The sequence below is a fragment of the Salvelinus namaycush genome, chromosome 5, assembly GCF_016432855.1.
Source record: "Salvelinus namaycush isolate Seneca chromosome 5, SaNama_1.0, whole genome shotgun sequence".
Lineage (NCBI taxonomy): Eukaryota > Metazoa > Chordata > Actinopteri > Salmoniformes > Salmonidae > Salvelinus > Salvelinus namaycush.
Window position 1 is genome coordinate 58,810,365 of NC_052311.1, and position 13,366 is coordinate 58,823,730.

Below are 13,366 nucleotides of genomic sequence, written 5' to 3' on the forward strand. Positions count from 1 at the left end.
AGGGGTGAGGAAGAGGAGAAGACTCACAATGTCAGTGGCCAGCTCGATCATGAGGATGGTGATGCAGCCCAATGGCAGAGGAACACTGACAGTGATGTAGATGAGGTAGGGTGTGAGCTCCGGAATGTTCTTGGTCAGTGTGTACGCAATGGACTTCTTCAGGTTGTCAAAGATCAGACGGCCTGGGTGTCAGATATGGTCGAAATCAATCCCTCAATATCAGTATTACTTAGTATCATGAAGGCTTAACTTTGTGAAACCAAATATTGGTTCACAGGATACATTTCAAATGTAATCAGCCTGTAAAAATGGCTGTTGTTGTGTTTTGTGATTTGCTAAGACACTCTCACTCACCCTGCTCCACCCCTGTGACGATGGAGGCAAAGTTGTCATCCAGCAGAATCATGTCAGCTGCATTCTTAGCTGCATCGGAGCCAGCTATGCCCATGGCAATACCGATGTCTGCCTTTTTCAATGCAGGGGAGTCGTTCACCCCATCGCCTGTCACAGCCACAATGGAGCCCTTAGTGAGAGAGAAAGTGAGAGAATGAGACAGAAAGAGAGGGTAGGAGAGGGTTTGAGAGAGATAACATGACAAAAAAGAAGGGTAAGCCAAACCAAAAACCTCTGGAATGCAGTGTGACTAACGACTTGGTATGTATGTGTATGTGTGTGTGTGTGTGTGTGTGTGGTGGTGGTGGGGGGGGGGGGGGCTCACCAGGCGCTGACAGCTCTCCACAATGATGAGTTTCTGCTGGGGGGAGGTGCGGGCGAACACCATTTCAGGGTGACTCCTCAACGCTTCGTCCAGCTCTTCACTGCTCATGTCCTTCAGCTGACCACCACTTATCACACAGGCACGGGCATCCCTGAAGACCACATAGAATAGATTAGAATATGATAGAATAGACTGGTCAAATCCACTGACAGGGCGTTATTATCTCCAGGAAGTATTAGGAGTTCTCACTCCTTCTTACTTGATATACACACTCTGTATAAATAGTCAAATCTGTCACAGGAGATTGATCAACCACAGTGAGAGTCAGAGTCCTAACCCTGCCAGACCGTGTTGGTGTTGGGGAACAAGACCCACCTCCTGTTGACCTGCTCCACTGGGATGCGTTTCCTGGTAGCGATGTCCTCTACTGTCTCACTGCCCTCTGTGATGATGCCAACGTTGGCAGCGATGGCTCTGGCCGTGATCGGGTGGTCGCCTGTCACCATGACTACCTGAGGGAGGTCACAGTGGAAGGAGTTGATGTTGATTGACGTGACACAATGAGGGAGACTGTGATGGCCTGTTACATTGTATGTTACATCTATGTTCTAACTCTCCTTTTTTCTCTTTCTGTCTTTCTCCTTTGCCCCATCTCTCCCCCATTTTACCCTCGTACCCTTATTCCAGCCGTGCGGCACTTCATGACAGCGTCAGGCACAGTGGCGCGTGGCGGGTCGATCATGGAGATGAGTCCAGCGAAACACAAACCAGACGTGGTGAAGTTCATCTCATCAGAGTCAAACTTGTAACCACGAGGAAACTCATTCTCATTCAGATAGATGTGACAAAAACCTGGAGACAAATGTTTGGACAGATTGGAGGGGTTAGTGGGTATTTATGGGCCTAAAGAAGAGATACCATTAAGTGTTGGGGAAGCTACTCTGAAAATATTGGTTACCAAGCTACAAATTAATTCACACTGGAAGAAGTTAAGCTACACAAAAGCCACCATTAAGAAAAACTTAGTTTACTTAACTAAAGTTACTTAGAAAAGTAATTCACATCGTGATAAACTACGTTGTGATAAATTATCATATCTAAATCTGAAATGTCATAGACTACAAATTGCAAGAACAGATCACTCTGCAGTCAGATGTTAACAGAATGTGTCATTTAACCTATTAAACACAAAATATTTGGCAGGTCTGATGCCGAAAAAGAACACTGTCCCTTACCCAGCACTCTCTCCCCCAGGCTCCCCAAATCCATGTATGCGGTCTGGAAGGCCTCTCTCCACTGTTCATCCAGGGGCATCTCCTGGCCCTTGATCAGGATGGTGGAGCAGCGCTCCAAGATCCTCTCTGGCGCCCCCTTCATCACCAGCAGGTAGCGCAGGTCCATGGGGTCTTCCAACTCATGCACTGACAGCTACTCGCCACCGGGGGGAGACAGAGTACGATTCAAACACAAATAGCTCATTCTGGTAATGCCATTAAAGTATGTCTAATATTCACATGATACACCTATACAACATACTGTAGATTATATAACACACTTTCAACAGACTGACTTGAAATCAGATCAGAAAATCAGGCCTCTTACCTGGAACTTGTTGGTGGAGTTGAATGGTACTTCAACAACCTTTTTGAAGCGTTCCCTGTATTCCATCATGTTCCCTATGGCCAGCTCAGTGAACTTCAGCAGAGCCGTCTCTGAGGCGTCGCCCACCACTATTCTCTGTTGCACATAGGTACATTGGAAAAAAAGGTAACTCATAAATCATATAGTTTTCATTGATGCTGTGTCTGTGAATTAATGTGTCTGTTGAGGCTAGTGTCTATCAGCTCACCCTAGGAATAGGCAGAGACTCCTGGTTGGGTTTGAAGATGGCCCGGTTACAGAGTCCTGCCACTCTTGCCAACGATCGCCATGTCTCGGATGATTGGTCAAAGCTCTGACCTGATTGGTCCTCTGTGGTGTCTGCGGCATGGATCACATTGTCGAACCACAGGTGGGCCACGGTCATCCTGTTCTGGGTCAGAGTGCCCGTCTTGTCAGAGCAGATGACCGAGGTGGAGCCCAGGGTCTCCACAGCCTCCAGGTTCTTCACCACACAGTTCTTCCTGGCCAGACGCTTGGCCGTCAGCGACAGACACACCTGGAGGGAGATGGTTGATGAAAACTGTTAATAACCAACTTGATATAGGCCTAGACAGACCAGAGCCTCAGTGTTGACTCACAGTGACAGTAGCCAGCAGCCCCTCAGGTACATAGGCCACCACGATGGCCATGAAGAAGATCATAGCCTCCAGGAAGGCATAGCCGATAAACATGGCCACCACGAAGAAGGTGAAGCCAAAGAAGATGGCCAGCCCAGCAATGATGTCAACAAAGTGCTCAATCTCTATGGCAATTGGCGTCTTCTCATTGCCTACGCCTGACGCCAAGCTGGCAATGCGGCCAATGATGGTGCGGTCACCCGTGTTGATGACCGTTCCTGTGGCCACTCCTGGTAGGGGCCAAGCAGAGGAAAGGGGATTTTAGATTACATTATGAGTGTAATGTTGATGTTTTTGCAAATTTTTACTGTTATGAGTGTAAGTGTTTCTGTGTGAATCTTTTCTGTGTGTGATTTAATAAGGGTTGTGTGTCTGTCAAAGGAGGCTGGTGGTGGAATCAATGGAATGATACCAATACTACCAAACACATCAAACACATGGGAGCAACATGCTTGACTCCGTTCCATTTTTTCCATTTCAGCCATTAAAATGAGCCCATCTTCCTATAGCTCCTCCCACCAACCTCCTCTGGTGTCTCTGTAGTACCTTTCAGGCAGTGGTGGCAGTGTGTGTGTGTGTGTGTGTGTGTGTAGCATAGATTGGTGGCACCTTAATTGGGGAGGACGGGCTCATCGTCCGGAATAAATGGAATGGTGTCTAACTCAAACACATTGTTTCCATGTGTTTGATGCCATTCCATTTACTCTACTCCAGACATTATTATGAGCCGTCCTCCCCTCAGCAGCCTCCTGTGATGTGTCTACCTTCCAGGCAGGTGGTGGAGAAGAAGGCGATGTTCTTGGTCTCTAGGGGGTTCTCGTGGGTACACTCCGGGGTTTTGCTCTGGGGCTCTGACTCTCCTGTCAGGGATGAGTTATCCACCTGGAGAGGATGATGAGATCAAGGAACTGACAGGGTTATAACATATGAAACCAACCAGGGTTCAAACCCGGGTCTTCTGCATAACCTAACCCTAACCCTGGCTTCATGTCCACACCCCGGGTCAACCTTAAACCTAGCCCTAACCCTAGCTTCATGCCAACACCCCGGGTCAACCTTAAACCTAACCCTAGCTTCATGCCAACACTCCGGGTCAACCTTAAACCTAGCCCTAACCCTAGCTTCATGCCAACACCCCGGGTCAACCTTAAACCTAACCCTAACCCTAGCTTCATGCCAACACTCCGGGTCAACCTTAAACCTAACCCTAACCCTAGCTTCATGCCAACACCCCGGGTCAACCTTAAACCTAACCCTAGCTTCATGCCAACACCCCGGGTCAACCTTAAACCTAACCCTAACCCTAGCTTCATGTCCACACCCCGAGTCAACCCTAACCCTAACCCTGGCTTCATGTCCACATCCCGGATCAACCATAATCCTAGCTTCAAACCCAACTCTAACTATAACCCTAACACTAATCCTAACCTGAATCCTAGCTCTATGTTCACATTCCTGCTCAACCTGCATCAACACCCTTAGCCATTACTTCTGGGTTGAAAGTGTGTTAGTGGTCTATAATGGGAACTGGTGGCCTAGTGTACCTACCTTACAGCCCTGGGCAAAGATGATGCGGATGTCAGCAGGCACGCGGTCACCACCCTTGATCTCCACCAGGTCTCCCACCACCAGGTCCATGGCATTGATCTGGTTCTTCTGCCCGTCACGGATCACCAGGGCTTGCTAGAAAGAGATAGATGGTTATACCAAATCCCTGTATTTCAATGATTGATTGATGGACTGACTGCCTTGGATCAGTGCTGTAGTGAGTGGATTATGATCTGTGTTGATGAAAGGAATAGTTTTGTCATGAAAGTAAACAGTTTCTTACAATAACAAAGTAACTGTTGTATGGGTATTTAGGGCCAGGAGTGTTTCCTGGTCTGGTAACATCTTCAGGAAACACTCATGGCTCTAGTTATAATGTATTTCCTTAGTTATAATGTATTTCCTTAGTTGTAATGTATTCTCTAGTTATAATGTATTTCCTTAGTTGTAATGTATTTCCTTAGTTATAATGTATTCTCTTAGTTATATTGTATTTCTCTAGTTATAATGTATTTCTCTAGTTATAATGTATTTCTCCAGTTATAATGTATTTCTCCAGTTATAATGTATTTCCTTAGTTATAATGTATTTCCTGAGTTATAATGTATTTCCTTAGTAATGATGTATTTCTCTAGTTATGATGTATTTCTCTAGTTATAATGTATTTTCTTAGTTATAATGTATTTCCTTAGTTATAATGTATTTCCTTAGTTATAATGTATTTCCTTAGTTATAATGTATTTCCTTAGTTATAATGTATTTCTTTAGTTATAATGTATTTCCATATCTTTACCTGTGGAACTAGATTTTTGAAGCTGGCGATGATGTTGGTGCTCTTAAACTCTTGGTAGTAACCGAAGCAGCCAGTCACCACAACAACAGTAATCAGAGTGATGGCGAGGTACAGCTGTAGACATGTGTGGTCACAGAGAAATAGTGATGAAACAAACACAATATGTTGACGCTGTAATACATGTTATTATCGTATGTATTCCCCTTTCTTCACATACAGTATTTTCTCCTTCAGCCTCCTAGTGCAACTTTAGCCTTTCCTTCACCCTCCCAGTGTAACTTTAGCCTTTCCTTCACCCTCCCAGTGTAACTTTAGCCTTTCCTTCACCCTCCTAGTGTAACTTTAGCCTTTCCTTCACCCTCCCAGTGCAACTTTAGCCTTTCCTTCACCCTCCCAGTGCAACTTTAGCCTTTCCTTCACCCTCCCAGTGCAACTTTAGCCTTTCCTTCACCCTCCCAGTGCAACTTTAGCCTTTCCTTCACCCTCCCAGTGCAACTTTAGCCTTTCCTTCACCCTCCCAGTGCAACTTTAGCCTTTCCTTCACCCTCCCAGTGTAACTTTAGCCTTTCCTTCACCCTCCCAGTGTAACTTTAGCCTCTCCTTCACCCTCCCAGTGTAACTTTAGCCTCTCCTTCACCCTCCCAGTGTATCTTTAGCCTCCCAGTGTAACTTTTGCAAACGCTTCAACTCTCTCCTTATCCATCTGTCAACAATCCCTTCCTCACTATTCTAATATTGTTCAACATTCCTGCACTACAGTCTCGTACTCCACCTCTTCCTCCACCTCCTCCTACCCTTCCTCTCTCCTCCCCCTTTTTCTCTCCCCGCCCCATCCTCCTCACATCGTCAAAGCAGCCGAGGGTTCCCCTGGAGAACTCGATGCCGAAAGCAATGAAGCAGATGACGGCTGCCACCCACATCAGACACTGCAGCCCTCCGGCCAGCTGACGGGCAAACTTGACGTACTCTGGGGTCCCTTTGGGGGGCAGCAGTTCGTTGGGGCCGTCCCGCTCCAGAACCTCCGCTGCTTTGCTGGACGTCAGGCCCTGAGGGGATTTAAGGGGGAGGAGGGGGGAGCGAGTGAGAGAGAGGGAAAGAGGGAGAGATTTACTCTATATTAGCAGCAGTCTGTTTCATCACACAGACAGACGGACAGAAACCCCATGGTAGCATGGTTACCTTGGTAACACTGGTGGTATACCTCATCTCTAGCTCTTCTATTGTGATCTCGTGGTCGTCCTGTAAAGATTGACAGACTGTTAAAGCTACAATGTATTTATGATGCAATTCTGTCCCATTTAATTTAATTTGGCATATTCTCTCCAGCGCTCTCTCCTTCTGGTCTTGTGAATCACACTCACAATGTCCATCTCCTTCTTCATGCCCTCTAGCCTATCCTTTTTCTTTATCTTCTTCTTTTTCTTCATCTTGACATCCACTTCTCCATTCATCTCAAACATGTCGTAAGAGTCCTGGAGACAAAGAGGTGACATCCTGTATCATCTTGCTAGGGGTGAATATACAATATCCTTGATCATTGAATGAAAATCAAATTTAATTCATGACAATTTGATTGGAGCTTTGATTAATCACATAAATGGGTCACCTACCCCTTTACTCATGGTGGAGGGCCTGCCCAAATCAATTGAAGTCCAACGCTCAGTCCTCTTTCCCCCCGAAATCTTAGAAGCGTCTTTTATATCCTCACTAGGGATGTTCCTCAGAGTAAAATCACCAACCAGAGCAGGACCAGACTGTTGGCTCAGCTTTATATACTACCGCACCACCTTCACCTTCTCTACCCGCCCCAAAATGGCAGTGCCATTTTAAGTGTAGCCAATGTCACCCCTATTAAGGTGAATGGCAAAGCGTCCCCTACCCACATTGGTGGCTCTTTCATATCAGTGCCATTGGCCTTGTGTGTAGGGCTTGTACCTGTCTTATCAGAATACACAAGTTTTTACGTTCCCTGATTAACTGTAAAGCTATCAAGAAGGTCAATGCCGTTCCAAAGTCACAACTACTTCTTTAACTTGTGATAGGACAAATCTGTATTACATCAAGGGTGATTTTCTTCTCTACTCAGATACACATTAATTGACTGATACATTGACACTGAGACAATGACTGGTTCATCCCATTCAATGACTGGTACAGATATAGAAGACATGAATTGGATGAAACACATCTAGTGAGAAGTAGATTCAAATGCCTTGTATATATTATAGTTCATTATCTGCCCTCAGGAGGGCCTAACTTACAGTGTATATCAGTGTAAAAAACTGTAGTGGTCAACTCAAATAAAATACAGTGGTATGGTCATGCCAGGCCAGTAAGCGATTAGAAATTGAGACTTTTTTTCTACATTTCCTGTTTAGGGGCCAATGTGAGAACACCTTATCAGTGGGAGAGTGTGTAAATACTTACAGTATTTGTGCCTCAGACCGCTAAAAGGTGTGATGGTGACACACTCCACATTGGCATCACTGCTGTGTCATCTGCCCTTATAAGGAAAGGACAATTGAACATTAAAAACGAATTGACACTCACAACCTCTTATGTACTGCTCCATGTTCCCATCACAAAGACACCAGTGGGCGGGAGATGAACTGGCGTAATACTTTTATTACTGTTATTGAACTACCACAATGCCTATTATAACTCTTATTGAATTAAGTGAAATAATGTTTCTTCACCGGCAACATCCATCCAACAGTGAATTCTATCATCTGCCAATTTATCAATAATTTTCCATCATGTTTGTAAGGCATGTATTGTAAGCACCCTGAACAGGTGATTTTTATAACTAACCAAAGTCTAACCCATGACTTGCCTAGTTAAATAAAGGTTACATTTCAAATATATATATTTTAAAAGCGATAGACCAGATAAGAAAAAAAATGTGCCAACCAGCATTGAGCTAAACTGAGCGAGTGTCACGTTCCTGACCTGTTTTCTCTTGTTTTTGTATGTGTTTAGTTGGTCAGGGCGTGAGTTGGGGTGGGCATTCTATGTATTGTGTTTCTATGTTGGGTGTAATGTGTTGCCTGATATGGTTCTCAATTAGAGGCAGGTGTTTGACGTTTCTTCTGATTGAGAACCATATTAAGGTAGGCTGTTCTCACTGTTTGTTTGTGGGTGATTGTCTTCCGTGTCTGTATGTATGTTCGTACCACACGGGACTGTAGCGTTTGTTTGTAGTCTGTACCTGTTCGTGCGTTCTTCGTGTTTATGTAAGTTCACATGTTCAGGTCTGTCTACGTCGTTTTGTAATTTTCCAAGTGTTTTTCGTGTTCGTCTTCGTCTTTAAATAAATCATTATGTATTCAGCACCCGCTGCGTCTTGGTCCGCTCATTCACCGAAAGACGACCGTTACAGAATCACCCACCAACAAAGGATCAAGCAGCGGTGTAACGGGAGAAAGCAACAGCGCACGAGGGAGGAATGGACATGGGAGGATGTTTTGGACGGCAAGGGTTGCTACACATGGGAGGAGATCCTGGCTGGAAAGGATCGCCTCCCATGGGAACAGCTGGAGGCGATTAGGAGAGCAGAGGCAACCGGAGAGAGGAACCGGCGTTATGAGGGTACGCGACTAGCACGGAAGCCTGTGAGTCAAGCCCAAAAATTTCTTGGGGGGGGGGGGGGGGCTACAAGGGAGTATGGCGAAGTCAGGTAGGAGACCTGCGCCAACTCCCCGAGCTTACCGTGGAGAGCGAGAGTACGGGCAGACACCGTGTTACGCAGTAGAGCGCATGGTGTCTCCTGTACGTGTGCATAGCCCGGTGCGGGTTATTCCACCTCCCCGCACTGGCAGGGCTAGACTGGGCATTGAGCCAGGTGCCATGAAGCCGGCTCAACGCATCTGGTCTCCAGTGCGTCTCCTCGGGCCGGCATACATGGCACCAGCCTTACGCATGGTGTCCCCGGTTCGCCTACACAGCCCAGTGCGGGTTATTCCACCTCCCCACACTGGTCGGGCTACGGGGAGCATACAACCAGGTAAGGTTGGGCAGGCTCAGTGCTCAAGGGAGCCAGTACGCCTGCACGGTCCGGTATTTCCGGTGCCACCTCCCCGCCCCAGCCCAGTACCACCAGTGCCTACACCACGCACCAGGCTTCCTGTGCGTCTCCAGAGCCCTGTTCCTCCTCCACGCACTAGCCCTGTGGTGCGTGTCTCCAGCCTATTACCACCAGTGCCTACACCACGCACCAAGCCTCCTGTGCATCCTGTTGCTGCTCCCCGCACTAGCCCTGAGATGCGTGTCCCCAGCCCGGTACCACCAGTTCCGGCACCACGCACTAGGCCTAATGTGCGTCTCCAGGGTCCAGTATGCCCTGTTCCTTCTCCCCGCACTCTCTCTGAGATGCGTGTCCCCAGCCCGGTACCACCAGTTCCGGCACCACGCACTAGGCCTAATGTGCGTCTCCAGGGTCCAGTATGCCCTGTTCCTTCTCCCCGCACTAGCCCTGAGATGCGTGTCCCCAGCCCGGTACCACCAGTTCCGGCACCACGCACTAGGCCTAATGTGCGTCTCCAGGGTCCAGTATGCCCTGTTCCTTCTCCCCGCACTAGCCTTCAGGTGCGTGTCCCCAGCCCGGTACCACCAGTTCCGGCACCACGCACCAGGCCTACAGTGCGCCTCAGCTGGCCAGAGTCTGCCATCTGCCCAGCGGCGCCTGAACTGCCCGTCTGCCCAACGCCGTCTGAGCTGTCCGTCTGCCAAGCGCCGCCTGAACTGCCCGTCTGCCCTGAGCCTTCAGAGCCGCCCGTCTGCCCTGAGCCTTCAGAGCCGCCCGTCTGCCCTGAGCCTTCAGAGCCGCCCGTCTGCCCTGAGCCTTCAGAGCCGCCCGTCTGCCCTGAGCCGCCAGAGCCGTCCGCCAGACAGCCATGAGCCGCCAGAGCCGTCCGCCAGACAGCCATGAGCCGCCAGAGCCGTCCGCCAGACAGCCATGAGCCGCCAGAGCCGTCCGCCAGACAGCCATGAGCCGCCAGAGCCTTCCGTCAGACAGCCATGAGCCGCCAGAGCCTTCCGTCAGACAGCCATGAGCAGCCAGAGCCTTCTGTCAGACAGCCATGAGCAGCCAGAGCCTTCCGTCAGACAGCCATGAGCAGCCAGAGCCTTCCGTCAGACAGCCATGAGCAGCCAGAGCCTTCCGTCAGACAGCCATGAGCAGCCAGAGCCTTCCGTCAGACAGCCATGAGCAGCCAGAGCCTTCTGCCAGCCAGCCATGAGCAGCCAGAGCCGCCAGCCAGCCATGAGCAGCCAGAGCCGTCAGCCAGCCATGAGCAGCCAGAGCCGTCAGCCAGCCATGAGCAGCCAGAGCCGTCAGCCAGCCATGAGCAGCCAGAGCCGTCAGCCAGCCATGAGCAGCCAGAGCCGTCAGCCAGCCATGAGCAGCCAGAGCCGTCAGCCAGCCAGAGCCGTCAGCCAGCCAGAGCCGTCAGCCAGCCATGAGCAGCCAGAGCCGTCAGCCAGCCATGACCAGCCAGAGCCGTCAGCCAGCCAGAGCCGTCAGCCAGCCATGAGCAGCCAGAGCCGTCAGCCAGCCATGAGCAGCCAGAGCCGTCAGCCAGCCATGAGCAGCCAGAGCCGTCAGCCAGCCATGAGCAGCCAGAGCCGTCAGCCAGCCATGAGCAGCCAGAGCCGTCAGCCAGCCATGAGCAGCCAGAGCCGTCAGCCAGCCATGAGCAGCCAGAGCCGTCAGCCAGCCATGAGCAGCCAGAGCCGTCAGCCAGCCAGAGCCGTCAGCCAGCCAGAGCCGTCAGCCAACCATGACCAGCCAGAGCCGTCAGCCAGCCATGACCAGCCAGAGCCGTCAGCCAGCCGTCCCTCAGTCCGGAGCTGCCGTCCCTCAGTCCGGAGCTGCCGTCCCTCAGTCCGGAGCTGCCGTCCCTCAGTCCGGAGCTGCCGTCCCTCAGTCCGGAGCTGCCGTCCCTCAGTCCGGAGCTGCCGTCCCTCAGTCCGGTGCTGCCCCTTAGTCCAGTGGGGTTAATTTGGAGGGTGGTCATTGGGAGGAGGCTACAAAAGCGGGGATTGACTATGGTGGGATGGGGACCACGCCCAGAGCCTGAGCCGCCACCGTGGACAGATTCCCACCCAGACCCTCCCCTAGACTTTTGGTGGTGCGCCCGGAGTTCGCACCTTGAGGGGGGGGGGGGGTTATGTTACGTTCCTGACCTGTTTTCTCTTGTTTTTGTATGTGTTTAGTTGGTCAGGGCGTGAGTTGGGGTGGGCATTCTATGTATTGTGTTTCTATGTTGGGTTTAATGTGTTGCCTGATATGGTTCTCAATTAGAGGCAGGTGTTTGACGTTTCCTCTGATTGAGAACCATATTAAGGTAGGCTGTTCTCACTGTTTGTTTGTGGGTGATTGTCTTCCGTGTCTGTATGTATGTTCGTACCACACGGGACTGTAGCGTTTGTTTGTAGTCTGTACCTGTTCGTGCGTTCTTCGTGTTTATGTAAGTTCACATGTTCAGGTCTGTCTACGTCGTTTTGTTGTTTTCCAAGTGTTTTTCGTGTTCGTCTTCGTCTTTAAATAAATCATTATGTATTCAGCACCCGCTGCGTCTTGGTCCACTCTCTCAACGAAAGACGACCGTTACAGCGAGCTCAACTGTGAATGGAAGCCAGTTTGGATTTTGCCGTCACTCCTATCAAATCCCATTGAGAGCATACGTCATTGACAGAAAAACTTGAATTGTTGCATCTGGTTGTGTTGTTGTCCTCCGGAGGCTAGCTAGCTAGCTAAATTGGGCCCTTTCCTAAATTAGCCATTGATGGAGATAGGGATGTGGACTTGTGGTTTAACTTAATTCTCCATGCTGGCCAATGATTATAACAGCAACTCTGATCCAACCATTAGTTCATACATTGTTGTGCCCCTGGCCCGAGAGGATGGAAGTTCAATATGTAGCTAGTTGTAGAAGGCTAATGTTAACTAGCTAACGTTGCCCATGAATGGAAATTAGGCCAGCAAGCAAGCATTTTAGCCAGGTAGCCTAGGACAACAAAAAATGAAAGCGTGTACTGTATGACAGAGTGATAGATCGTTTCGTCAACATGAGAGGAGGATGGCATTGGCGTTTTTCTACAAGTAGGGTGAGTCAACATGCTTGCACGAACGCGCACGCACACAGAAATCAGAACCATAGACAGCCACATCATATTTAGCTTCCCTTGATTGATCTAAATTGTTTTTGGTATCTTTTAGTTGTCACTGTATTAGACTAAGCAGAGGTGATTTGATGATGTTGAAATGTTGAAGTTGAAATGGAGCTGGAATAGTGGAGGCAGCTCCTGTTTTCTTTACGACTTATGGTAACTCTGTGGTTCTAAATCAATAGTTGTTTAGTGGTTCGAAAATGTCAGACACATTAACTTGCTTGACCATGCTCTAGGTCATGTAACTGTCTGTCACATGCAATATTCTTTGTGGACTTCACTGGACGGAGGTTGCTATGATAAAACAAAGGTGTGGTTGAATTTATTCTGCCACTGTGCTTCTTATTGTCTCGCCCTTTAGGCCTTTATATCACAGTCGCACGGCATATGAATTAACAGGTTATAGAGCAAACAATGCAATTATCACAACACATAGGTTGTAATATGTTTGTTTTTCTGGTGGGGGGGGGGTGGGGGGGGGCTTCCCCAGTGATGTAATCCACACGCCGCTGCTGTTCATCGACGAGATTATGTGCAAAATGTAAGCAAAAATCCATCTCACTCCATCTGATCCCACTGCTGGCCACTGGGCTTCCTCTCTGTTATGGTAATTTTATGAATAATGACTAAATAATGTATACATTTAATGCAGAATTGTTACATTTAATGCAGAATTGTAACTACCAGAATTCTACCCTGTCTGATAAATGCATGTTTCTACATTGACAAAGAGAAAGTGTTAAAAGACACATTGTGACAAAGAAGTTGTGGCCACTGTGAAACTAATAACAGGAAGTAAGTCTCCCCACGCAGGGAGGGGAGAAACCGTAGGCTTGCAGCAGAGTGTGCAACATGTGG

The 13,366-nt window shown here is 48.7% G+C and overlaps 1 protein-coding gene across 2 annotated transcripts in view; it reads right to left on the minus strand.

The window, feature by feature from the left end:
• Positions 1 to 13,366, minus strand: part of LOC120048543 (potassium-transporting ATPase alpha chain 1) — a 30,483-nt gene that overhangs the window by 2,720 nt on the left and 14,397 nt on the right. For both annotated transcript variants that reach the window (XM_038994610.1, XM_038994609.1), the window contains exons 3-19: positions 7,766 to 7,841; positions 6,949 to 7,045; positions 6,700 to 6,810; positions 6,518 to 6,577; positions 6,181 to 6,384; positions 5,339 to 5,452; positions 4,546 to 4,680; positions 3,762 to 3,879; positions 2,959 to 3,227; positions 2,568 to 2,876; positions 2,321 to 2,455; positions 1,954 to 2,146; positions 1,395 to 1,570; positions 1,094 to 1,230; positions 719 to 869; positions 355 to 523; positions 28 to 182 (exon numbers count right to left, since the gene is read on the minus strand). In XM_038994610.1, the coding sequence (XP_038850538.1) occupies positions 28 to 182; positions 355 to 523; positions 719 to 869; positions 1,094 to 1,230; positions 1,395 to 1,570; positions 1,954 to 2,146; positions 2,321 to 2,455; positions 2,568 to 2,876; positions 2,959 to 3,227; positions 3,762 to 3,879; positions 4,546 to 4,680; positions 5,339 to 5,452; positions 6,181 to 6,384; positions 6,518 to 6,577; positions 6,700 to 6,810; positions 6,949 to 6,960 (2,448 nt within the window). In that variant the 5' untranslated portion in view covers positions 6,961 to 7,045; positions 7,766 to 7,841. The remainder of the gene's footprint in view (positions 1 to 27; positions 183 to 354; positions 524 to 718; positions 870 to 1,093; positions 1,231 to 1,394; positions 1,571 to 1,953; positions 2,147 to 2,320; positions 2,456 to 2,567; positions 2,877 to 2,958; positions 3,228 to 3,761; positions 3,880 to 4,545; positions 4,681 to 5,338; positions 5,453 to 6,180; positions 6,385 to 6,517; positions 6,578 to 6,699; positions 6,811 to 6,948; positions 7,046 to 7,765; positions 7,842 to 13,366) is intronic.